The 27728-nt window shown below is 47.3% G+C and overlaps 1 protein-coding gene across 1 annotated transcript in view; it reads left to right on the top strand.

Annotated features, from left to right (window-relative positions):
- The window catches only part of LHX3 (LIM homeobox 3), a 28322-nt gene extending 3814 nt beyond the window's left edge, over positions 1-24508 (top strand). Inside the window, exons 2-6 of the mRNA XM_048513285.1 lie at positions 5851-6022; positions 6211-6413; positions 20221-20372; positions 21765-21936; positions 23574-24508. Of these exons, the coding sequence (XP_048369242.1) occupies positions 5851-6022; positions 6211-6413; positions 20221-20372; positions 21765-21936; positions 23574-23992 (1118 nt within the window). The 3' untranslated portion in view covers positions 23993-24508. The remainder of the gene's footprint in view (positions 1-5850; positions 6023-6210; positions 6414-20220; positions 20373-21764; positions 21937-23573) is intronic.
- Positions 24509-27728: the final 3220 nt, after the last annotated feature.

The following is a 27728-nucleotide window of genomic DNA, read 5'->3' as shown; positions in this document are numbered from 1 at the left end:
CCCTGCACACAGGAGCCGGGGTTGGTGGGAGGCGAGCTGCGGCCCCCGTTTCGCCCAGGACAACGGAGTGGGGGAGGCTGTTTGGAAAAACCTCCACAGAGATCCTCTTTGACCCCTGAAACCCCTCGGGCTGGGTGGCTGCCCAGAAAAGCCCCGGGGGTCTGCGTGGCACAGCCTGGCCGGGATCGGGCCCGGCCTTCTAAGGCGGGATTCTCAAGGCGGGCCAAAGTCCGTGCCGGCTGCGGCACTAACTCCTTTCCGAGACCTCCGGCCCTCGGCCCCTCCCTTGGGGGCTTCATGCAGAACCCCCCTGATGTTTCCCCAGCTGGGATGGGGTGGAGCTCCCGCTCGCCAGGCTTCCGCAGTCTTCCTCAACCGAGCCCCCTGAAACCGCAGCCCGCCCTCGCCTGGTCATCCCGCGCGGCCCGCGGCCCAGCCCCCTCCCCTCCCCAGCCGGGCCGGCCGGCTAAAATAGAGCCGGAGCTGGGGGATCCACTCGCGCTCCGATCCAGCCCTTCCCGGGCCCGTGGGCAATCGCGTCTCCCTCCTCCGGCCGGTGCAAAGAGCTGGCTGACTTGCCGGCATGCCTCTTCTCCTCTGCCTCTCGGAATGGGAAGCCCCCACCACACCCAAGTATTGCTGCTGTTCCATTTCTGGAAGGGCAAGACACCTCCCCCCCATCGCCCAACCCCGCTTCGCTTCCCAGGTCGGCAAAGAGCCCCCTCCCCCAGCTGCTTTGCTCGTGGGCCCGACGAAAGCAATGCAGGAGAGAGAGTCGCCCGCGGGTTTGGCTCGGGAAGGACTGTGCTGGGCCTGCAGGGTTTGGGACTCATCGCGTGGCCTGTGGGACCGTGCAGAGCTGGCGGGATGTGGGATTTCCCCACCATTTCAGGTGTCCGGTTGAGACTTCTGCTGTGCTCCAGTTCTGGTTTTAGCCTCTTGGAGTGCCAGCGGAGCCGGATCCCCTTGCCTTGGCCATTGGGCGGTTGTGTTGACTGAGTCCCCGCAATCGGCTTTGAGTCCAAGTGCAAGAAAAGGTAAAGGCCCTTGCCGACTTGTGGGGTGTGACGTCAGATACCCACGTTTACGAGGCAGGCCGCGTTTATAGGGTCGTTTGCCTTTGCCTTCCCCAGTCAGCCGTCTGCGCTCTAACTCCCCGCAAGCCGGACACTCATTTATTTCACTGACCTCCTCGGCATCAACCTGGAGGGGCGACCTGACCCCCCCTTCTCTTGAGGCCGAACCCAGGAAGGCGGCAGAGCTTGGCCTGTCCTGCCGCTGCACGGGGCTCTCCGAGCGAACACGAACACGCGAAGACTAACTTCAACGGACCGCAGTCGAGGAACGCCCGCGGGGGCTGCTGTGGTCCGCGGGAGAGGAAGGACTTCCCCGCGTCCCGCCGTTCCTGGGCTGTGCCACTTTGATGTTGGGGCGATCCCACTTTTTTATGACTTCTCCCTTCTGATATGTTTTTGCGGTGCTTCTAATGTTCACGGTGTTGCAAGCGGCGTGGCGTTGCTTGTTGGTTATCTGGCGACCTCGGTGGGCATTTCCCGAGGCGAGGAAGCCGGGCTGCGAATAGAGTCAGTAATAACTACATTTTGTCAAAAGACTAACTGGGATTCCCGGTAAAAGAGCAGGCGAGGGACCAAGCGTAGGGCTGCCCGCCCGCCCGCCCGCTAAGGACCCCCGTCCCGGACGCTGCAGGAAGGCAGCCGGACTCGCTTTCCTTCCCCAACTCCAATATGCAAAAGCGCGCCCTCCCCCCTCCCCGCGGCTCCTGTCCTGACTGGGGGGCAAATGGCGTCTTGCTTTGCCCCGGAGCCGGGTTCGCGGGGCTTCCCTCGATGCTTTGCTGACCGGCAAGAAAGACCTCCGGCTCGGCAGGCACCGCAGTCGGTCTCGAGGATGTCCGGCGCGGCCTTCGGGGGCGGGCCTGGATGTCGGGGGCCTTTGCCCCCGGTTGCTGGAGGCAGGCGCTGCAGCTGCCTCCGGGATCAAGCCCCTCTGCTGTGCAGGTGTGTGAAAGGGGGCGGGGCGGGGCCAGCCACATCAAACCAATGAGAAAAGCTTTGGTTTTTTATAGTTTCTTTGAGGCTTCCGGAATTTTGCAGCTTCGTTGTCTTGGAACATTTAAGTGGCTAAGGCGAGCGCGTCTGAGGCCCCGACGTTGGGCTCGGGGCTCTGTGCCGAGCTGGCGTCCGTTGGGGTGCGGGTCGAGACTCCCCCTTCACAACCACTGTCTGCCGCAACGAGCGGTCGGGTCCGCCTTTCACATGATGCCGCTGCAGGCTGCAGCCGCTGTGGTTGGGCAGACCCCCGGCTGTGGAGGGCGCAGGCTCTGGAGTGCCTCTTGGGTGGGGTGGGGTGGGGTGGGGTGGGGGTCAGCCCACAGGAAAGACGCTCTCTGGTGGGGAGGCAGAATGCTCAGAATGCTCAGCCAGAGGAGAATTCCAGCGCAGCCAAGCAGAGGATCTCCGCTGGGGGCCTCTCAGCAGCCCACGGCTGAAGAAGGCGGCAGTCAAGTCTGACCTGTGGCAAGAGACCCGAGGAGCGCCGGGAGGCGGGGCGGGGGGGGCGGGGGGGAGGCGGCAGAAAGGCCGGGAGGAGGGTGCCTCCGTCCTGCTCGCCCCTCCTCTGTGCTGAGCCTTCAAGCCGCCCCGCGGAGTCCGCCCAAATCCTCAGTCCAGCTGAAAGACCACCCGGGACCAGGAGGGCGGGCTGGGGGGCTGCCTTCCGTGGGCCGCGTCTGGACCCGTCGAAGCTGCCTGGCAGAGCAAGACAAGCGGCGCGGGCTCCACCTGGGTTTCGGCAAGGGAACAGCCGCGGTCCCGCCAGGACGCGCGGGCGCGCGCGCGTGGCTGGCTGGCTGGCTGGCTGGCTCCGATCGGATCGGGGTCCTTCGAGCAGAGATGCCGGCGGCGGCGTCCTCTTTCAAGTTGATGAACGAATCCGAAGCGCTTCGGAACTGTGGCGGGTGGTAGACCCTGATTAGGAGCCCGAAGAAGAGCCCACGGGCAGATTTAGCGGCCCGGTCGCTCTCCTGCTTGAACAACCACCCGAGGGCGATTTTATACACACTGACAGGAGGGCGGGGGGGGGGGGGGGGGGGAATCTGCGGACGGGTGGTGGTGGTGGGAGCAGCCCCACTTTAACAGGCTGCACAGGCGGGGGGGGGCAGAGGTCGCAACTGGTGGACTGGGGGTCTGCGATGGCGACGGAGAGGCGGAACAGCTGCTGGTAGAGCCGGCTCTTGGCCCACCTCTGCTTCGGCCCCGCGGGCTCTTTCCATGCGCCCCCAGCCAAGGACAGCTGCAGAGATCGGGCACCCATCATAGCACCAGCTTCGCTTCCCCGGAGTTCTCTGCCGAACACGACCTCACCAACGCCATCCGGTGTGAGCCCACTGAACATAGCAGCCCTCCCGAGTACCCTAGGAGTAGTACAGCATTGCCCGGCAGTCCGCCCTTATAAGGAGCAGAGAAGCGGGAGAAAGGCGCCGCTGCAGCAGCTGCCTGCCCGGTTTAACTCGGGGAGTCCAGCGGCAGCCAGAGCTGGAGCAAGTCCGAGGCGGCAAGGAGGCCACCCGGAGCTCCCTCCAGGCGGAACCAAACCCCAAAGTAACCAGCAGAACCAGGGCCGCTTGGGGACAGTGCCCCAAAGCCACAGTGGGGCAAAAGGGGGGCAATGCCCCATCCATCAGTTTTCATGCCCCTCTAATCAATAGGAGGGGTTTTGGTGTCACGAGCTGTGTGTAAAGGGACAAGGGAGGAGATAAAGCAGAAAGGTGAGGATCTAGTCACAAATCTTTCCAAGTGTGAATTCTCTGTGCTAAAATAGCCAGGCAGAAGAGTCCTGATTTTAAAAGCCTGCAGGCAGTGGAGTAAAATTATGTTGGAGGAGAGAGAGATTAAGTAATGGAGCGTTAGTACGAGACTCTGAACAAAGCAAAGAAAACGTTAGGGAGAACAGGACAGTGTTCCACAACAGTCCTGAGAAACTCTTACAACTGGGGAAATTATTTTTGACATGATAGGAGACAAATAAGAAAGCATTTAGGCCCAGAGGAAAGGGAGCAAAAATCTTTTGCCAATTTATGTGAACCCCACAGGAATCCTTTTCATAGGGAAGAGTTGTGGTCCTGCCACTGTTCCTTGACATATGTGTGTGCGTGTGTGTGTCCACAGAGAAAAGAATCCTACTTACAGCCTGTTACTATGCATTTTATTTATTTGTTTGTTTATAGTCCATCTTTCTCAAGGAGACTCAAAACAGATTACACCATGTAAATCAATGCAATTAGTCAGATGAGATATCTAATAAACACTGCAATAAGACTAGGATAGCAATTTGAAACAGAGCAAAACTCTTTAAGCATAATATCTAAAACAACGCAGGAAATGGTATTACAAAGGTAGAAAGCAATGCAGTTAGAGCAGGGTAATACATGCACCAAACAGATCATACATAGCATACAGTGATACAAGCCACAGTCCTGTTGCTTTTTTAAAAGTTCCTTCTTGAATGATTCCATTATCATCTATTAACGTTATCAAAATGCCCTCTTAAACCATTCTGCTTTGCATAGTTTGCCTAATGACAACCCTGTAGGAGCTTTCTGACATCCTTGGGAAGGCGATTCCACAAAAAAGGCAAGCCTAAATGCAGTTGTCGATCTCACAAATTTGTTGAATGGCACAACTAGAAGGTTTGTATTCAATTTGTAAATCATTTTGAAAAGTTTGTATAACTGGGATTTGCATATTGGAAGTTTCATTTGGCAACAGTTTAATAATCCTATAAGAAAATGGGTAAGTTCTTAACGATAACCTAACAGTAGCTAAATTTCAAGCACAGAACTGTAGCAGAGACCAATAATTTTTAGAAAACGAAATTAATTTGTCCTCCAAACTTAATTATAGAAATTCACAACTTGTTTACCTCAAAACAAAATAAGAATGCTGAGCAGTTAGCTACAGATGGTAACATGGGCTCTCTTGATTTGAAAACCGTTTTGAGTGACAGAGCTTTCTTTTTCTTTGCAGAAAATTTATGGAGAAAAGGAGGTTGCATTTGCAGTTTCAGGTGCGAATAGCTGGAAGAAAGGCTCCCACACTTCTTTAATTCTGCAAACTATGTCAAACAGTTGATTGGGAGAGCATTTTGATGAAGCTAGTGGAGAACAGGTCTGCAAGCCATCCGCCCGCCATGATCTCATTTTTTGTGATTCCAAGCATGTCTGACACTTTTGCGCACTTTTTGAATTTTTGTAACCCTCGTCCTGTTGCACTGCTTAAAGAGATCTCTCATGCTGTTTGATTACATTGCTTTATACCATGTAATCCACCTTGAGTCTCAAGTAGAAAATGGTAATAAATAAATATAGTAAATAGTGATGGATGAACCGCCCCCATAAACTCATTTGCCCCTCTCAAAATGCTCAGGCTACAGGCCTGGTTCTCCCCGCCCCCCTTTCCGGGCCCATGGGCCGCTGCGTCGGTCCCGCCAGCCTCCGCTCAGTTCTGCTGCCCTGTAAGGAGCCGCCCGTGCCCCCCCCCGCTCCTGGCAAGGAATCTCCCTCGCCGCAGCCCCGGGGGCAGGGTGGGGGCCCTGCGAGTCTTCGCGGCTCGGGCTGGGGAGCGGCGGCCGCTAGTCAGGGGTCCGCCACAGGCCGTGTCCTGCCTGCAGCTCAGAACAGGACCTGTGGCGGGGGCGGGGAACAGAGGCCGCTGCAGGAGAGGTTGACCTGCCGGCCACTGGCTTGGAGGCCTGTCCCGATCCAGCCTTTGCCCCCGGGGGGGGGGCTTGCCGGAAGCCCCCGCGAGCCCCTCTCCGCCTCTCCTCCCGCAGAGCTGCCGCTGTGCGCCGGCTGCAGCCAGCCCATCGGAGACCGCTTCATCCTGAAGGTGCTGGAACGCCACTGGCACGGGCGCTGCCTCAAGTGCCGCGACTGCCACGCGCCGCTGGCCGACAAGTGCTTCAGCCGCGGGGACGCCGTCTTCTGCAAGGACGACTTCTTCAAGTGAGTTGGCGGGCGCAGAGGGGCGGGCGAGGGGCTGGCTGCTGCTGGCTGCTTTGGCCAGGTTGCCGGGAGAGAGATGCTGACCGAGCTCTGCGACTTCCTTTGCCTCGGCGTGGCTGCAGCGGGGCCGCCGCCGCCGCCGCCGCCGCCCCCTCGGTGCTCCATGGCTGCTCTTTCTCTGCCCCCAGGAGGTTTGGGACCAAGTGCGCCGCCTGCCAGCAGGGCATCCCCCCCACGCAGGTGGTGCGCAGAGCCCAGGACTTCGTCTACCACCTGCCCTGCTTCTCGTGCGTGGTGTGCAAGCGGCAGCTGGCCACCGGCGATGAGTTCTACCTGATGGAAGACAGCCGGCTGGTCTGCAAAGCCGACTACGAGACCGCCAAGCAGCGAGGTGGGTAGGTGGGCCGCCTGGGTCTGAGGAGTGGGTCCCTTTGGCTTGGGGGCGGAGGAGGGCTGCCTCGGCACCTGTAGGCCAGTCACCTTGAGCCCACCGGCATCACACAGGCACAGGGGCCAGAGCTCATTGCTGTTGTATTTCTTTACTTCTTTTATTTAACTTGTATGCGTCCTTGCCTTCCGGGCAGGTGGCAACATTTTATAAACAATAAAAACATCCATTATATTACAGTTGAAAATCCCAGATGGTGGCTGGTTCAGTCACTTTACGTTTATGAAAATCCGAAACTATAAAACATCTAGTAGGAACAGAAATTCAAAACCCAGAGAAAAGGAGGGGCGAGGGAGGCCAGCTGAATACTGCAACCGCCATGGCTGCCTCAGCCACATGCCTGGTGGATCCGCTCTATCTTACTGCTCCTGCAGAATTGCATCAAATCCTGCAGGGTCTCATTGGGCAGAGCGTTCCATCAGGGACCCCCAGGACATTGTTACTTGCTGCTGGCAGCTTCTGTCAGATGACTTCCTGGGAGAGGCAGTCCTACAAGCACAGTGGCCCCAGACCGTTTAGGGCTTTAAAAGTAAGCACCAAAACCTTGAACCTTATTCAGTACTCCACCCAGAGCCAATGCAGCTGGTAGAGCACCTGCCACAGGGACCCAGTGAGAACCTGTGCTGCGGCATTTTGCACCAGTTAGCGTATTCAAAGGAGGCCCAAGGGCAGCGCTGCACAGAGCAAGCTGCAGTAGTCCCATCGAGACATGACTGTTGCATGGATCACTGTGGCCAGGTCAGATTGAGACAAGTAGGCTGGCAATAGTCTCACCTGGCAAAAGTGGTAAAAAGCCATGAGAGCAGCTTGCGTGACTTGAGCTTCCATTGACAAGGAGGCATCAAGGATCACACCGTGACTCTTGACAGCTGGTGCAGGTGTTAAGAGATGGTAATTGGCAAAATAAAACCCCCACTGCTCCCCACCCCAACCACAACACCTCTGTATTGGGTGGATTCAGCTTCAACGGCACTATTTCAAGCATCCCACCCTGGTTTCCAAACAGTTGGCCAAATCATCTGGGGCAGAGTCTGGATAGTCATCAGCAGAAATTGCTTGGTGTCATCAGCATATTGATGACACCCAAGCCTGAAACTCCAGATCAGCCCAGTAAAAGGGCGCATATGGATGTCAAATGACATTGGAGAGAGAATCGCTCCTTGCAGAACCCCACACATCAATGGGTGCTGCTCAGTAGATCTCTCTCTGATGGCTACCCTCTGTCTCTGGAGAAATGAATGCAGCCACTGCAAGGCTGACCCATGAATCCCAGCACCGGCAAGATGTCACAGTCGATCAGGTCAAACACCACTGTCAGATCAAGTAGCAATAGCAGCCCCAACCCACCTCAAGCCCAGGTGGGCTGGAGATTGACTGTAAGGGCAGTCAAAGCCGTCTCCATCCAATGACCAGCAGGGAAGCCAGATTGAAACAGGTCCAAGATAGATGTATCCACCACAGAAAGGCCTGGAGTTGCTCTCCCACTGCTCTCTCAACTACCTTGTCCAGAGTTGTTGATCATATATCTATATTATACATATTGATTACATATGCATATATAAAGAAAAGAAATTCAGCCCTGCTTCTATGCTGACCATGGGATGAAGGGGAAGGGGAGTAAAAAACAACACCTCCATTATATTATATACATATTTTTCTTTATATATACACATATAATTAACATATTAAATATACACATATAATCAACAACTCTTTTAAATTATATATTAAATTGTGTTGACCTGTATGAATTGTTAATGAATAACTGCACCTTTACATTGTCTTATCTATTACCTATGAATTCCTAGAATTCTTTTTGTTGTTGGGAGCCAGAGAGTTCAAAGTCAGGGTGGCATGTATGTTTATTTATTTATTTTTATTTATTTATTCGATTTGGTAGACCGCCTTACCCCCGAAGGACTCAGGGCGGTTTACAGAACAATAAAACACAATACATCGAACAAACTCAGTGAAAACAATAAATACGTTAAAAACATTTGCCGCAGTAATCTTCTACAGTTAATTAATTAAAATAGATGGATGTTAGCAGTTAAAAAGACAAAGAACTCAGAGGTATGGTAAGAGCCATGCCATGACAAGGATGCTGGAAGGGAGAGGAGCACGACAAGGGCTGTTCCAGTCAGTATTTCAGGAAGATGGAACTGTGGTAGAGAATTCACTATGATGGGGAAAATTTAAACTCCAATGAAAGGAGACTACTGCCCAAATAAAGAAAATAGATCCGAAGTCTTTATTCTTGAAAATGTGGTAGATGCCTAAAGCACAAATTATCCTACCTGGAAGAGAAATTAGGAACCATGTGGAGGCAAGGTTTCTAAATGGCAAAACAATTTTTATTTATGATCTTCAGTTATTTTTTTGTCCTCTCTTTTTGAACTGTTGGGATTTTTAAAAAGAAAATTTTAATCAGACAAGGATTTGCATTTCATTAGGAATGCAAACACCTTGAAGTGGTTAACCCCCTCTTGTTTCTTTGTGCCTTTTGGACTAATGCAGCCAATTAAGCTGATGGACAGGAAATTCAAGATGGACAAAAGGAAATACTTCTTTATATAGTGAGTGATTAAAATGTGGAATTCACTGCCAGAGGATGAGATGATAGCCATAGGCACGGACAGCTTTAAATGGAGACTAAATAAATTCATGGAGGAGAGGTCTATCAGAGGTGACTAAAGGAACGTCCACATTAAGAGGCAGTCAACCTTTCCTTCTCAGTGCCAAGAGGCAACATCAGAAAGCCTCAGTTGTTGGACTTCTGGAGGAAATGTGAGACAGGATGCTGGACTAGATGGACCACTGGTCTGATCCAGCAGGGCTTTTCTTATGATCTTTATTTCATACATCAATAAAAATGGCATGTTGGCTCAGCTTTTTACCTAACTGTCCTCCATCATTGGGGTCTATTACAGACCCCCAAGCCAGACTGAAGAGTCAGATGATACTTTCCTGGAGCAGATGAACAAACTTTCACAAAGAAGAGAAAGTAGTAATGGGATATTTCAATTACCTAGATATTTGCTGGGAGTCAAATTCTGCCAAGACTACTAGGTCCAACAATTTCCTCACTTGTCTTGCAGACAATTTCATGGACCAGAAGGTGGATGAGACAACAAAAGGATCAGCTATTTTAGATCTGCTCCTAACCAACCATGATAACTTGATTAATGGGGTAGAAATGGTAGGGTCTTTAGGTGGGAGTGACCATGTTCTTCTGGAGTTCATTATGCAGTGGAAAGGGAATGCCAAGTCTAGTTGGATACACATCCTAGACTTTAAGAAATCTGATTTCAGTAAACTTAAGGAACTACTGGGTGTGATCCCATGGTTAAGAATACTAAAAGAGAAGGGAGTACAAGATGGATGGGAGTTTTTAAAAAGTGAGATCTTGAAGGCACAATTTCAAACAGTTCCAATGAGGAGAAAAAATGGGAGGTGTCTAAAGAAACCAGGATGGATGTCTACAGAACTCTCAAGTGAGCTAAGATATAAAAGAGACATGTACAAGAAATGGGAAAGGAGGGAAATTACTAAAGAGGAATTCAAACAAGTAGCCAAAACATGTTGGGAGAAAGTCAGAAAGCTAAAGCTCACAAGGAGCTCAGACTTGCGAGATAAGTTAAAAACAATAAAAAGGGCTTTTTTGGTAATGTTCGTAGCAAAAGGAAGAAAAGGATATGATAGGGTCACTGTGTGGAGAAGATGGTGAAATTATAACAAGGGACAGAGAAAAGGCAGAACTACTCAACACCTTCTTTGCCTAGGTTTTTCCCCAAAAGAAAAACAGTGCTCAATTGCGGGGGGGGGGGGGGGGGGATCAGAAGATACAATAGGGGAAATTCAGCACAGAATAAATAAAGACTGGTGGACCCCTATTTTAGTCAAGTTGTTCTCCTTTGCTGATCAGCATGGAATAATTCCTGAAACCTGGCTCTCATCAATTATTGTCCCAATCCATAAGAAAGGACCAACGAATAGGCCAGAGAATTTCAGACCTATCAGCTTATTATCAAGTTTAGGAAAACTCTATGCAAAATATCTTGAGAGCAAACTAAGGACATGGCAAAACAAAACAGGTCCAGAACAGGGTGGATTCAGAGCCAGGAAATCTACAATTGACCATTGTCTCACTCTCTTCTTTCTTGTGGATAAATACATCAATCGAGGGCAAAAGAAACTATATGTAGCTTTTTTAGATCTGAGTAATGCTTTTGACAGTGTTTCTAGGACCCTTTTCTGGACCAAACTAGCCTATATGGACATGGATCCTCATTTATTCATGTTAATTCAGAAACTGTACAGTGCAACCTCCTGTCAGGTAAAATTGAACCATTCGGGCTCACTCTCCAACAAAATACCCACTTCTAGAGGAGTCAAACAGGGGTGCGTGCTGGCCCCACATTTATTTAACTTATATATAAACAACCTGCAAGACCATCTTAACATGGTGGAAGGACATCCTCCGAAAGCAGGAGGCTAGCCTGTCCCACTGTTACTGTATGCTGACGATACTGCCATCTTATTGCAAATCAGAGTTGGCCTTATGAGATATCTAAAAGCATTTTTCAACTACTGTGATTTAAACGAACTAAAGGTTAATTATGCAAAATCCAAAATAGTAGTCTTTTCAACTCACTGGAAACAGATGACATGGAAAATCAATAACATCTATCTTAATCAGGTTAAAGCTTTTAAATACTTAGGCCTAAATTTCCAATACAATTCCCAGTGGTCAGTACAAAGATCCTGCTCCATTACTTCTGGGGAAAGGTTGCTTTCAGGCATTGTCCAATTCCATCATAGGAAGGGTTCTCAATCTATCATTGCTGCCCTGAAGACTTTCCAAGCAAAGGTGATTCCAAAGATTCTTTACGGGATCCCCATATGGATCAATGACCTCAACTCCTAAATCGATCTAATTCAAGCTTCATTTCTGAGAAGAGTAATGGGAGTCCCCAACAGTATCACCTTTACCACTCTATGCCTCGAATGTGGACTGTCTACAGTTGAAACCCTAGCTTGGCTCTTTACAATAAAATTCTGGCTCAAGATTTTCTTTAGATCCAAGGATGACGACATTACCTTAAATCTACTCAAAGATAACTACGTTTCCAACTGGTCCAAGATATTTATCAATAAAATCAGGAGTATTGGAATAGATCTAACCGTCTTCCAAAACATCAATGAGAATTTCATTTTCTGCCAAATTAAAGACAGACTGAAAGATCATGAATGCCAGACTTTCTTTTTAACAAAAATCCCAGTCTGCTCTCCCCGTGCATTATAAGCATATCTACATGAGTGTGCAAATGATTCTCTGCACGAATTAACTTGACTTTTATGTACATGAGCTTGTATTATATATTGATTTATGCTAATAAAGGCGTGATTGATTGATTGATTGATTGACTAGTACAGGAATACCTGAATACTTTAAATGAATTCAAATCTCCAGGGCCTGATGAACTACATTCCAGGGTATTAAAAGTACTGGCAGAAGTAATCTCAGAACTGCTTGCTATAATCTTCGAGAACTCCTGGAGAACAGCAGAAGTCCCAGTGGACTGGAGGAGAGCTAATGTTGCCCCATCTTCAAAAAGGGGAAAAAAGAGGACCCAAACAACTACTGCCCAGTCAGCCTGACATCAATACCAGAAAAGATTCCAGAGCAGATAATTAAGGAGACTCTACTCTGCATTGGTCAGTCCTCACCTAGAGTACTGTGTTCAGTTCTGAGCACTGCAATTTAAGAAGGATATTGACAAGCTGGAACATGTCCAGGGGAGGTACAACCGAAGTGGTAAAAGGTCTGGAATCCACGCCCTACAAAGAAAGACTTAGGCTGTTTCCGCATGGGCGGAATACAGCACCCCAGGGACGGCAAAAACACCATCCCTGGGGAGGCGTTCGCGCAGCAGGAATTGGAAACACCACTTTTGAACCTCGAGCAAGGTTTTTCAAAAGTGGATGCCTTCCCACCTCACATGCTGTCTTGAATACAGCGTGAATGGAAGGCAGAATCTCCTGCAGCCCAAACCATATGCTCCCCTGCTGGTTTCCATTGCATTGTGGAGGCCAGGGGACACGCTCCCCTGGCCTCTGTCTCCAGAGCCATTTAAATGGGAAATTCTCACAATGGAGAGATGTAAGGAGTGGTGTCCTCTAAGGATCTGTTTTGGGACCAGTGCTCTTTAACCTATTCATAAATGACCTGGAAGTAGGGGTGGGTAGCGTGGTGGCCAAGTTTGCAGATGATACCAAATTATGTAGTGTGGTGAGAACCGCAAAGGATTGCGAAGAGCTCCAAGCGGACCTTGATAAATTAGGTTGGAGTGGGCTAAGAAATGGCTTAAATGCACAGTTCAATGTAATGGCATAAATGCAAAGTGATGCACATAGGGAATGCAAAAAATCCAAACTTCACATACACGGCCTCCAGGGGGTCCAGTGCTATCATGTCACAGAGACCAGGAAAGTGGGATTTGAAGTCTTAGTTGATAGTTCCATGGGGAATGTCAACTCAATGCATGGCAGCTGTGAAAAAAAAAGGCAAACTCTATGCTGGGGATCATCAAGGAAAAGGAATTGATAATAAAACTGCAAAGATTGTCATGCCCTTATATAAAGCAGTGGTGCAACCGCACTTGGAGTACTGTGTTCTGGTCGCCACATCTCAAAAAGGATATTGAGGAGATAGAAAAAGTGCAGAGAAGGGCAACAAGGACGATTGAGGGACTGGAGCACCTTCCTTATGAGGAGAGACTGCAGTGTTTGGGGCTCTTTAGTTTGGAGAGGAGACGTCTGAGGGGGGATATGATTGAAGTCTATAAAATTATGCATGGGGTAGAAAATGTTGACAGAGAGAAATGTTTCTCTCTTTCTCACAATACTAGAACCAGGGGGCATTCGTTGAAAATGCTGGGGGGAAGAATTAGGACTAATAAAAGGAAACACTTCTTCATGCAACGTGTGATTGGTGTTTGGAATATGCTGCCACGGGAGGTGGTGATGGCCACTAACCTGGGCCGGGGGGAGTGTCCGGTGGCCTTTGGCCTGCCTACCCTTCTTGGCGAGACGTTAAAATTAACTTTGTCCGCCAAGAGCCTGGGGGTGACTCTGGATCCATCTTTATCATTGGTGGTCCAGGTCACCTAGACAGCCCAGGCAGCTTTTTACCATCTGCGGCAGGCATGGCAACTGGCCCTGTATCTCTCCCGTTCTGATCTGGCCACTGTGATCCATGCCATGGTCACCTCTAGATTAGACTACTGTAACTCGCTCTACGCGGGCTTACCTTTGGCCATGATCCGGAAACTGAAACTCGTACAGAATGCGGCAGCCAGACCTCCTTTCTCGGAGCAACAGCAAGGGACCGGATTACTCGCGGTCCTATGTTACCTCAACTGCACTGGCGCCGCATCGATTACCGGGATCAACATACGGTTTACCCACAAGTTTTGGTTGCGACCTTTAAAAGGAAGCCATTCCTCGCGTCTTTGGTCTCTGCATATCTAAAGAGGACCGTACTCTCCCTATATCGCCTCTTCACAGGCCCCTCGGTTAATCGGAGGCAGAGACCTACTGGTGATCCCTGGCCCTGGCATGATCCGGTTGGCCTTCTACAAGGGCCAGGGCTTTTCACGGCTCTGGCCCCTACCTGGTGGAATTGCAGGCTTCCAGGTGAGATCAGGGCCCCATGGGATTTAAGCAAAGTTTCTGCAGGGCTCAGGAAAGCGGACTCAGTTCCGCCAGGCGTTTGGCCAGCAAGGGGATGATATCAACTGCAACAAAAAAGCAAACATCTGGCTACTCCAGCATGGTTTACCTTCATAAAAGGGGGAATAGAATAGCTGAAAGCCATGCTTTAGTCCTAATATCTTTTTTATGTCATTTTTTAATTAATTTATATATATGATGTTCTAACTTTTTATTTTGTTGGAAACCGCCCTGAGCCTTCGGGGAGGGCGGTATACAAATACAATAAATAAATAAATAAATAAATAAATAAAAGGCGCTTGGACAGATTTATGGAGGAGAAGTCGATTTATGGCTACCAATCTTGATCCTCTTTGATCTGAGATTGCAAATGCCTTAACAGACCAGGTGCTCAGGAGCAGCAGCCGCAGATGGCCATTGCTTTCACATCCTGCATGTGAGCTCCCAAAGGTACCTGGTGGGCCACTGCGAGCAGCAAAGAGCTGGACTAGATGGACTCTGGTCTGATCCAGCTGGCTTGTTCTTATGTTCTTATGGGGTGTGTGTCTCCTGGCCTCCACAATGCAATGGAAGCCAGCAGGAGCAGGTTGGGGAAGGCGCAGCCTGTGCGAAGGCTGTGCCTTCCCCTGTGCCCCTACCGGGACCATCTGGAGCTGGGGATGTTTCGTCTGGAGAAGTGAAGGTTAAGGGGGGACATGATAGCTATGTTTAAATATATGAAGGGATATGTCGAAGAGGGAGCAAGCTTGTTTTCTGCTGCCTCAGAGACTATGACACGGAGCAGTGGATTCAAGGTGCAGGAAAAGTGATTCCAACTAAACATTAGGAAGAACTTTCTGACTGTCAGGGCTTTCTGACAGTGGAATTCACTGCCTCGTGGTAGAGTCTGGAGGTTTTTAAACAGAGACTGGGTGGTCAAATGTCAGAATAGGTAGTGGTGGAATTCTGGTCTTGGATCTGGAAGGATCAGGTTCAAATCCCTATTCTGTCATGGAAGTTTGCTATATGACTTTGAGCTATTCACATATTCTCAGACTAGCCTACCTCACAGGATAAAAAGGAGATAGCAAGAATGAAGCAAGCCACCCTCGCCTCCTAGGAAGAAAGGCAGTGTTTTAAAAGTACTATATGTTGGTAGACTACTGCACAGAGAAGTGGTAGCACATTGATTAAAAGAGGTGAAGATAAATTTTTATTAAGGAACTATATTTAAGAATAGGAAAGACGGGTATAGAGATAGTGTGCTGCTACCTTGCTAGCTGGGAGGAGAATCTACTATACTAAGGCCTCTTCTGCACATACAGAATAATGCACATTCAATCCACTTTCAATGCACTTTGCAGCTGGATTTTTCTGTGCGAAATAACTAAATCCATTTGCAAACAATTGTGAAAGTGGATTGAAAGTGCATTATTCTGCATGTGTGGAATGGGCCTAACTTCTGAGAAGAAACAGGATATTAGATCTAAGAGTATCAGTCCAAGGACAGACAAGTGGTGACACAAGAAGCAGTGATGGCTCTCTCACCTTTGCAGTCCTCTCTAGCTGACCACTTGCCTGCCATGCTGGGTTTTCTTCTCAGTTCGTTTGCATGCTAGACATTGCTGCATCCAACGGTGCATTGATAAAGAATTACAAGATGTTTCACCTCTAGACTGGCAATTCCAACAAACAATTTCAGTTTTAGGATAGAGATCATGGAAGAAAAAAATTTACTCCTAGCTTAGACATTGGTTAGACATTAGGATATTGGTCATGACATTATGATGAGCCAAGGATAGTGTGAAGAAAATACATCTCATTCTTCAAAAGTGTTCACATCCCATCATTCTGGATATTTTAGAAGTCATTAATTCATAGCATTGCCATAAACTGGAAGTGATTTGACTGCACATTATGCACGCAACAGACATCAAATAAAACCTGAATATTCCCTAGAAGCTAAAATGACCAAGCGAAGGCTATTAGACTTTGGTCACATTATGAGAAGACAAGACTCACTGGAAGGTGGAAGGCAGCAAGCAAAGAGGGAGCAGCAGCATGAGATGGATTAACTCAGCCAAGGAACCCACTGCCTTCTATGTATTGTTGAAGGCTTTCACAGCCAGATTCAACTGGTTGTGGTGGATTTTCCAGGCTGTGTGGCCGTGGTCTGGTGGATCTTGTGCCTAATGTTTCGCCTGCATCTGTGGCTGGCATCTTCAGAGGTGTATCACAGAGGGAAGTCTGGCATCTTCAGAGGTGTATCACAGAGGGAAGTCTGGCATCTTCAGAGGTGTATCACAGAGGGAAGTCTGGCATCTTCAGAGGTGTATCACAGAGGGAAGTCTGTTACACACTGTGTAACAGTGGCCCAATCCTCTCCCAGAAGTAAATGGAAGAGGCTATTTTAGTTATGGGTCTCCATCTGTATTAGTTATGAGTACCATCTGTTGTTGTATCTATTACTTAATTGGTTGTATTGATTATGTTTTAATTCATATATTGGTATTTATTGGGGTTTTATAGTGTTTTATGGAAAATTATTTATAGTGTTTTATGGAAAACTATTTTATGGAAAATTATATTATGAAAAATTATTATTCGGGGGTGGGTGGTATATCAAGCCCAATACATAAATAAACAGATCCACTAAGAAAATTCAACAAATGCTATGTTCAGCAAAAGATAAGAGGGATCCTCTAACCTCTGCAGGAGTCTATCACGTATTGTGCAGCTGTGGATAAGTCTACATAGGGACCACGAAACACAGTACCCAGACATGAATCAAATAACATGAAAGGCATTGCAGACTAATTCAGCTGGAAAAATCAGCAATATCAGAACACGTGATAAATCAAGCTGGACACAGAATATTATTTGAAAACACAGAAATTCTGGACCATTCTGACAATTACTACGTCAGACTACACAGAGAAGCCATTGAAATCCACAAACACATGGACAATTTCAACAGAAAGGAAGAAACCATGAAAATGAACAAAATTTGGCTACCAGTACTTAAAAACACTAGAATCAAGACAGTGACTAATGAACACCACCCAGACACAGACTATCTCCAGGCAGGAAGCAATCAAATGGGTTAAAATGTCAACTATGATGCAGATGCCCTCACTAATTGATGCCACAACTTCATTGTTACTTACATATGCTAAAATGGGTGGATTCCATTCAACACATGCAAATCACAGTTGCTAATTGCACCCTTTACACTTTTTAACCAATGCAAATGGTTCTTTCTCCCACCCTGGACATTCCACAAGTATATATACTCCACTTGCTTTACTACCATCAGATCCTCTGAAGATGTCAGCCACAGATGCAGACAAAACGTCAGGAGAAAATGCTACTAGAACACGGCCACACAGCCCAGAAACCCCACAATATCCCAGTAATTCTGGCCCTGAAAGCCTTTGACAATACAACAAATAAATAAACAAAGGCTTGGTGACCATTGGAGGGCTATGCAAGCACTTTCCAGGAGGTTGCAAGGATGCCAGGTGCCTCTCCACTCCAAAGGCAGCCAGAGAGCCCCAGCTCAGGCTCATGTGCTGCAATCACTCGTCCTGTATAACTTGGAAGAGACTGGAATGAACATAATGCATGCACATGCATGCTGCGCGCACACACAAGCCCCGGCTTACCTCTTCCTCCGGCTGCCCCCAGCTCCGGGAATGCCTGGGCTTGCTTCCTTCCCCAGTCATGATCTGACCCACCATCTGTTCCAAGAGGCACCACTTCTGCAGCTGTCAGTGGCAGCAGAGCTGTAATGGTGCCATTCTCTTCTGCCTGCCATCACAGGCCGTGGCCAGTGCACAAAGGTGGCCCCGGGCCCAGACAGCTGCACAGCTGTGATGTGCTTCAGCCTCCTCGGTGCTCCATGCTGGCTTGCTTCATTGCTCTCCTGGCAGCAGTTGCGCAGGCTGAGGAGAACAGGGGCTGTCAGGTACTCTGCCTTTCTTCCTTGGGGAACTCAATGTGGCTTAAAACAGAAAGAGAATGATTACCAAAGACAATAAAACAATATAAATAAAACAACTATTGTATTGTTGAAGGCTTTTGGTGCCAGAACCAACAAGCTGTTGTGGTTTTCTGGTGGCCACAGTCTGGTATCTTTTGCTTCTGAAATTTCATCTGCATCTATGGCTGGCATCTTCAGAGGAAAAGCTACCAGACCATGGCCACAGAGCCAGAAAAAACCACAATAACAGCTATGAAAACCCACAGTTTAAAAACTGCAATTAGAACTGCCAATAAATAAAAAGAGAATTCATCAAATGTAGACCTACATAAAACTGACTTTAGCAGCCTCCTGAAGATTGAAGGTGAGGGGTTAGGCACATCTCCCCAGGGAAGTTGTTTCCTAATTGTGGGGCTGCCACTGAAAAGGCCTCCTGTGCCCACCAGATGAACTTCTTTGATTGGCAGGGTGGTTCCCTTGGGCAGTGTAGCATTACAAGTAAAAGCAAGTGGCTTGGATCAGGTATATTTTCAACTGTTGATCAATATGCCACTGATAGTATTCAAGTGTTCAAACACTTCACAGTTATATAGCTATTGAAATGGATATGATGGTTTGGGCAAAAGACATTTGTTAGAGAGGATGCTTTTTAATATAAGATTAACTTTAATTTTAATGCTGTAAACTGCTCTGAACTTTGGAAGGCAAAGGTAGGTAAATGTAATCCTTTGTGCAAGCACCAGGTCATTACTTACTCATGGGGTGATGTCACATCATGGTGTTTACTAGGCAGACTGTTTACAGGGTTGTTTGCCACTGTCTTTCCCAGTCACCTGGGGACTCATTTTACTGACCTTGGAAGGATGGAAGGCTGAGCCAACCTTGAGCCACTACCTGAAACTGACTTCCCTCAGAATTGTGAGCAGAGCTTTGACTGAAGCTGACCTCTCTGGGCCACAGTAAACTACTCTGAACTTTGGAAGAGTGGGGTGCGAATGTTCTAAAATAAAAATGCACTTTAAGTGCTATGCAAGCAATACGTTTATTTATTTAAAGCTTTTCTATTCTATCTTGTCATATGACTTAAGATTTTTTATTCCAGAATATCAAGGACTACTACAATAACATTCCAACTAGTATTTCTCAAGTGATTCCTGTTTTAGTTTAGCATTATATCAACAATTTCTTTATTTTGCTTTCTCTTATGTATGAGGGTTTCATTATTGTACATCATCTCATTAAATATGTTAAAAGTGCAGCCAGCATTGTTGCTGCAGAAACCTGGGGATGGTGGAAGGTGCTGTCAAGTTGCAGCTGATTTATGGAGGCATGTTTTCAAGACAAGACCTGTTCAGAGGTGGTTTGCCATGGCCTGCCTCTGCATAGAATGCCTGGACTTCCTTGGTGGTCTCCCATCCAAATACTAATTAGGACTGAGCCTGCTTAGGTTTAGAGGTCTAATGACACTGACTTTGCCTGGGCCATCCTACCCTATGTTATCGATCTGGCTTTATTATTACAAACATGAGAACATTTGCTCTGGCAAATACAAGACAAGAAGAATAAAGGTAACGAAATGAATGGATGTGGCTTAGTTTTGAAACCCCTTTTGGAGAAGCTGACCTTTAAGTAAGTTGGTACATCTCTGCACTACGATGTGTTTAGCTTATATTACACTTTTCAGATATGGGGATGGATTCTTCTATTTCTGACTATGCTCAGAAAAAAATCCCCTACTGTGATGGCTGCAGCTCCACAGAGGCATCTTGATAGTCTGTTGTGTCCTACTTGAGATGGAGGACATCACGGAACAGAAATAAATGTCAGAAGAGATATTGCTGCCAAGCAAAACTTTTAAAAAGAAATTACTGACCAATGGACTTTAAGCTAAGATCTAATGTGACCAAAAGACACTGTAATATTCACTTTTTAATTTTCCTTCGTCAAAAAGCCATGAATAGTTGCATGTTGAAGGACAGCATTAGAACCTGCCTTCATAGCCATGGTCTTGGAGCTTTTCAACTTCTAAGTCCTGTCTCTTCAAAATGTTTGCAGAAGCTGAATCCACAGCAAAGAGACCCCGCACAACAATCACAGCCAAACAATTGGAAACCTTGAAAAATGCTTACAACAATTCGCCCAAACCAGCTCGGCATGTGAGAGAGCAGCTATCTTCTGAGACAGGCCTGGATATGCGGGTTGTGCAGGTAAACCATAGATGGGTAGAGAAAAACACAGCATATTGTGCTGAGAAATACTTGCAGCAATTCTTGCCCAACATGCATTGAATAGGCAGGCATATACCTTCAAGAAACTATGAAGGGTAAAATTCTGAATGTTGTGTTTTATTGCTTTAATCTGTCTTTCACTCAAATGTGACACTTTTGTGGACCTTTACTTTTAGAGGGCAGCCTTATTGAACTGTAGTAGAATAGCTAGATTCTGATGAAGAGAGCGGTGACTCCTGGAAGCTTCTACCACAGGTTCTGCTGGACGTGAATATTGTGAACCTATAGTTTATTCTAAGTGGTATGAGAAATGTGGATGTCCTTCAGAACTCTTGTAGAAGCACAACATAAAATTTGTAAATTTTGGTGCCTGAATGGTAAGAATTGTCCCCTGGCAACCAGATGGAAAAACTTTACAAAATTAGTTCTGTCTCCCACAAATGGCTAAAGAGCATATGTTTTGTGTGTGTGTGTGTGTGTGTGTGTGTGTGTGTGTGTGTGTGTGTGATGTGTATGAAGGTTATGAACATTTTTGAGGACTAGTAATGTGTTTGGATTTTGTTCACAGATACAATAGTTATCTGTCAGTGTTTAATCCTCACCTCCTTTAATGAGCCCAGGGTGGCATACAACTACCTGTTGTGACCCTAGGTTGCAAATAATGAGACTTATTTAATAATGAAATTTCTTTTATTGAATGACAGGTCCCAGGAATGCAACACAAAAAGAATCTTTGAGAAGACTGCCTTTTGGCATCCAAATCCTCAAGATATGCAGTTCTGCAGGGGCCCTCCCATTGCTTAGCAATTCAACCCAAGCCATGATGCCAATTCCCAGTCAGTGGGAAATGGAACAGTTAGGACAACAGTCCAGCATCATGAATGCCACATTCCTTTTGCCATGTTTAACACTACTTCTCCTCCATTTGATCTACACACCAGTCCTGTGAAAGAGGCCTGGCTGAAAGTCTCCTGATGAGTTGCACGACCAAGAGGGGTTTTGAACAGCCCTAGTCCAGTGTTCTAAGATTGGTACCTCACCCAGGTTCACTGGCTCTGAGTTCTCTGTGTTGCCCCATAGTTTCAAACGTTGCCATTTTTATGGTAAGCTGCTTTGAACTCTGCAAAGGAGAAAGACAACTAATCAATGTTCAAAATAAATGAGTAACTAAATCAATAATTGAAGCTGAAATTTAACACACAATTTAAGCGTGTTTGCAAATGTCCCTTTCTTTTTGAAACTATATGGACTCCAGTGTGAAGTTCTTGGAGAAGAAGAGAGACAGCATGCACTTTCTGAATCTGCCACAAATACCATATTATGCAATTACATTTTACACATGAAAACTCATCTTTGTCTTTATTGCTCCAGGTTTGGTTCCAAAACAGAAGGGCCAAAGAAAAACGCTTAAAGAAAGATGCTGGGAGACAAAGGTGGGGACAGTATTTCAGAAATATGAAGCGATCAAGAGGGAACTCCAAATCAGACAAGGAGAGTATCCAGGAAGAAGGGCCAGACAGTGATGCTGAGGTCTCCTTCACAGGTATGTTTTGTGATATTTTAAATTAGACAATGAATATAGCATTTGAGAGGAAAGTCATTTTTGTTTAATTGCATTTCAAATTCTGAAATCTAAGGACATCCATAAAATTTACCAGATATGTTCCCAACACTGGAGGTGAGATTTGACCAGCAGATTGCTATGTTTATAAATTTAAAATTAAAAAACTTTTAAAACTAAAAGATCAAGATTGTTCTAACTCAAAAAGTCATCTCTACAATTTTCAACCTGTAGAAAAAGCAATAAACTCATCTGCTCTGTATTTTTTGTTTTGTGGGACTATAATGGGTGACTGATATTTTGATCTAGAAGCTGCAGCAACTTTAAATAAAGATGTTTAATTTTTTAAAAAAACATTGACACAAAGGACTACATTTCTCATTAAAAATGCAATAGGGCTACTTTTGCAACTTGTAGATCACAGAATAATTCATAGTATTTAAAAGTCCTTTCTTAAAATGTGTGGAACTCATCTTGCAAGAAAACAGCTCTCTGTTCACAAATCAGTATGCTGTAACTTGTGACTGGATGTTTACATGATCTTTCCATTTTGAAATTATAGAGAATGAGTTGCAAATATATCAGTTCAGAATTCTGGTATTGACCCTGAAGCCACCAATTAAAATGGATGGAAAGATGAATGAATGGAGAATAGGCAGATTTAAATCTGTACTTACACTTCTGTAGCATGGACAGCTACCTTGTGATCTGCTGTGTTTACAGGGTCGGCCGGGCAATGGTGCTCCGCGGCGCCGTCATCCCAGCTGGTTCTGGGACCGTCCATGCGGACAGTCCCCGTGTCGTGGGGTCGGCGTGGTTTACACCGACCCAACCCCTTCCGCCTCCATGCGGAAGGGGCCTCTGTGATGTAGGTCGAGTGTATGAGACTAGTCTAAAGGCACCCAGCAAGTTTCCATGACTGCATGAAGATTTCAACTTGGGTCTCCCTGATTATTTTAGCATACTAATATTTGCACATTACAGCAACAAGAACAACAATGCCATAGGTAGAATAATAATTGGTAGGAGAAGGAATATAATAACAGAGAGAGCAGTTGTTACAGCAATTTGGGTTGTTAAAATTATTTGGGTTGTAAAAAATTAGTCAAGAATTGCTACAATCAATCAGGTTCTTTGCAATAAGGAATCTTTAAAATGGCCATAACGAACTAAAGATATTTGGTAGATAATCTATTATGACAGTAATCTGGCTGAGGTCAAGTTAATAAAGAATATTATTATTGTTAAACAGCTGTTGGGATTATTATAAGTGAAAAAATTTCCCCGAGAGTTTCCACAAAGGAGAGATGAGGGGGGGGGGAAAGGAAATGGAGGGGAAGAAACGGGAACAAAGCAAAGAGTCAGGTGGGTAAAGACACAACAAAGGACTGAGGGCCAGATGTGAACAAATGAAGTTGGGTTTGTTTCAGTTGGGGATGATCTCACGGAGGTTAAATTAAAGGGCACACAGAGAAAGTGGATTTTAGAGAGATTTGATGGGTTAATTCTGGAAGGAAAAAATATTTTCAAAAACAGTTTAAATGCTTTAGGACAGTAACTGAAATGAACAGGATGCCTTTTGAATCTTTCAATAAAATCATCACCTTTCCCCATTTCAGATGAGCCATCGATATCAGAGATAAACCACTCCAATGGAATTTACAACAACCTTAGTGAAACTTCCCCTGCTTTAGGGAGACAAGCTGGGAGCAATGGCAGCTTCTCTTTGGAACACAGTGGCATTCCGCCTCAGGAACAATACCATGACCTTCGATCCAACAGCCCCTACGGCATACCTCATTCACCAGCCTCTTTGCAAGCTTTGCCTGGTCACCAGTCTTTGATGTCCACCCTGGTTTACCCTGACAATGGCTTGGGTGTCATAGGTCAAACCGAACAAGCTGTGCCTCCACCCATGAGAGTACTAGGTGGGAATGGACCCAGTTCAGATCTCTCCACAGGAAGTAGTGGAGGTTATCCAGACTTCCCTGCAAGCCCTGCTTCTTGGTTAGATGAAGTTGATCAGGCTCAATTTTGATACAGGATTCAAGAGGTTGTAGCTTGTATTTCAGGCTCCGGAAAGACAATATGGAATGACAGTTTTATTCTAAGGGTAGGAAAAAGCCAGCAAAGATTCTTGGAAAAAAACAACATGAAACAAGGACTAGCCCAGGAACAGATTAATGGGGAACATGGACTACAGAAAGTCACACTTGCACCATCTTTACAGAACTACTGAACATCTATAAACTTGGGCTTTACAGGTTTGATGGTGTGTATGGGTGGAAGGGTAGGAGAGGTGGTTTTCATTTTGATTTGTTGTTCAGATACTCTTCATAACAAGAACTAACCTCTGTACTTCACACACCAGTTCTTATGGTCAAGAATTTCATCTGTGGAGAAATTAAAATGCTAAATTTCAAGAGGAGATGTACAAAGAAAAATCTTTCAGATAGCCTGGTGATATTGTTGCACTTGTACTTTTATAATGTGGTATGGATTTCTTAAAAAAAATTACAGTTCTAGGTTTATAAAGCCAATTGATTAGTCAAAATTCAAGTTGCTTTGTGTATCTGTCCACAGGCTGCTACCTACATGATTTCTTTCATATTATTAAGGGATCAGATGATACTAAACATACTGGCTCTTGGAGGTCATTGAAGTGAGAACTGGAGTGCTTTTAGAAGGCTTCTAAGGAGTCAGTGTGGGAGGCAGGTGCTTAAGGAGGCCAAAGCAATTGCAAAGAGAGGTATAAGACTAGGGCCCTTTACGCACGGGCGTAATACAGTGGCCCAGGGATGGCAAAAACGCCGTCCCTGGGCTGCTGTTCACGCAGGAGGCGCTGCTGTATTGCAGCAGCACTGTCCTGGCCGCCCAGGAGCAGCTTGAAGCCGCCCCTGTTAACCTTGCTGAACAAGCAAGGTTTTTCCAAAGCACCGTCTTCCTGCTGGCGTGGTGCGAACAGCACCGGCGGGAAGACGTCGCTGTTTCCCCCTCGTCACCGGGTTCCCATCCAAAGCAGTCAAGCTTCTGGAGGGTTGTAGATTCCCCTGCTCGATTCACCGGCCCTCCAACCCCTGGAGGTTGGAGGGAAGCGTGGGCAGGTCCCTGCAGCCCTCCAGAGGAATGCTGGATGGGATGGTGAATGGAGAGGGGAGACCGGAGGCGGCTCAATATGGAGCCGCCTCTCTGGCTGAGGGGAAAGTCGGGGCCACTTGCACGCTAGCATACGAACGGTCCCCAAGCCTCCACCGGCATGATTCATGCCGGTGGAGGTGCATTTCCGCCTGTGTGTGGAAAGGGCCTAGGTGTCCCTGGAGTGGTCAGTACAGTGTCTGCTCAGACACACCCCTTCTCCTTGTGGGCCTCCTTGTGTTGTGCCCCGCCCATACTGATTGGCAAGGCAGCCATGATTACTCATGAACCTCTTCTTTCCCTGCAATTCTTTATGGCTCCTTGTGACCATCACAAATGGAAGAACCGGAAAGATCTATCTAGTGTGCTTGTTTATTTGATCTATGGGGATGGTGGTTATATTGTTGGGGCTTTTTATATTGGGGAGAACTCACCACGACACAAAATTTGCACCTTGCTACCTGGTTGCCAAGTACTCTCATGAACACACAGATTTTGTCCAATTCCTTTATTAAAACTCTATAAGTCCCTGGCTCAGTTAACAACCCAATGACATTCTCCATACTCACTCATCACATTCTATGCATTTGTGTGTTTTTATAACAGACTATAGTGAAAACTGATTTGAAGAAAGAAAAATCATATGCATATCATAACCTGTAAAACAGAGTGTTAACTGTAGGTTCTATGTATGTTTGGTGTCTCTTTCTCTAATCAAATACTACAAAGATTTTCAATAAATTTAGCACCTAAAGATGAATGGGCTTACTAGTATGAGTTTTGCAAAAAAACACCACTGTTGGAAAGGCATCTTGATTCACAAAAGCCCCCTGCCAATTCTCCCTCTAAACTAGGGATTCCCAAAGTGGGTGGTTCCCCCCCCCCCCCGGGTGTTGAAAGCATCAAAGGGGCAGCGAGGAATTTTGGGCAGTAGGGGTGGCAGAGAATGTTAAGGCAGTTGGGGGCAGGGATTCCTGGGCCAGCTGATGGCGAAAAGATCTTGTCCTTCCATCCTTGCCATTTAGTAAGAGGTGTAGTTATTTAAAATGGTACCCAGGGCTCACTCTGGGCTCTGCACCTCCCCAGCCTGGGGCTCACCATGGGAGCTGCACCCCCAGCTGCACCCCACGCCCACCTGGAAGAGCAGAGCTGGGTGCGTGGGTGGTGGCAGCTGGGCTGAGGAGAAGGGTGCCTTGGTGGCCAGGTAGGGAAGAAGATGCAGGCAGGTCAGGAATGCTGACTGACCCCTGAAGGATGCCAACCCCCATCCTGTTTTGATGCCCCAGAGCCACTGCCTCCCTCCCTCCCATTGGCACATTTTGAGCTTGGGTCCCTGTCGCATGCTGCCCTCACCATGTTCTGACACTGTCACCCACTTCCCGGCAGCTGCACTGAGAATGCCTGGACTGCGGGCAGGCAAACAGGTGGGGGAGCATTGCCCCCTCTCTCCCTTCCTCACAGAAACACACAGACATGCTGGGTGTCCTCAGCTTGTCCCAGGGTCAGATGGCAGCATATGTTCCTTCCCTCATAGCCTCACCACACGGATGAGGTGCACCTCAAGCCCCCAATCCAGCTAATTGTCTCAAGAACAGGCAGTCCTTACGACAGTGGATGGGATGGAGGGAGTGCTGGCGCTCCCTGCTGGGCTCTGCTTGCCCCTGGGGGAGAGGGCCATGGAGAGTGAGTGGCTGGGCAGTGAGTGAGCAAATGGGTGGGGTTGGAGCAGAGGCTGGTGGGTGGTGGCACAGGAGTAGGCAGTGGTGGTAGGCAGGCAGTGAGGCACAGGCTGTGATGCCTCAAGCTGCCTTCCTGGCCTGCAGGAGATGGGGGCAGGTGGTCAAGTGCACCCTTATATGACCTCACATGAGTGGTGCCTGGGTCTCAAGTCCCCTCATGCTCCTCCCAGGTATGCCACTGCATGTCATGACTGGTGAGTTTTAAAGGAAAAGCCACACTTTCTTCACTGTGTTGCCTGCGGGAGAAGGCAACACTTCAGCCTCTGTGTGGGGGGGGCAGAGGGAGAGGGCGGCACAGCAGAGGGCACTTGCAGAGTTCGGGTGGACTTGCTGGCTGGCTGCTTTGCAAGGCAAGATGTATTTTCATAGCAGCACTCTCTTCAGTCTTGTTATGATTTTGCAGTCCTAATACCAAGAAAGAGGTGTGTGTTCCTATGTGGGTGTGCATGTGGGGGGCTCTAAGAATGTGACCTGGGAGTCAAGGGGGCAGCAGGCTGAAAAACATTGGGAACTGCTGCTCTAAATGAATCTTACTCTCAGCTGAGATCTACGAACTATGGATCAAATGCTCTTTAACACAACTCCCCTCTAGAGAGTTCAGGGATGTCTTCCATTTTCCCAGACTATGATTCTGCTGGGAGATCAAACTGAGACAGACCTTCATGTCAGTGTGGGGAGCTGAATTCAGTCCACCCAAATCTCATATTCTGATGAACAAGGAAAGTCTTAGTGATTCTGGGGCCCTGGGCAAAACTCATGGATGAGCACCAGAGTCATTGTGGCTGGCATACCTTCAAAGAGAACGAGAGCATGAGAGAGAGAGAGAGAGAGAGAGAAAGAGAGAGAGAGAGAGAGAGCTGTGACCCAGGCTAGATACATGGAGTCCAGTCACGTGGGCAG

Source organism: Sphaerodactylus townsendi, linkage group LG12 (assembly GCF_021028975.2).
Source record: "Sphaerodactylus townsendi isolate TG3544 linkage group LG12, MPM_Stown_v2.3, whole genome shotgun sequence".
In the NCBI taxonomy this organism is placed as follows: domain Eukaryota; kingdom Metazoa; phylum Chordata; class Lepidosauria; order Squamata; family Sphaerodactylidae; genus Sphaerodactylus; species Sphaerodactylus townsendi.
This window is presented reverse-complemented; position numbering and strand designations above follow the sequence as displayed.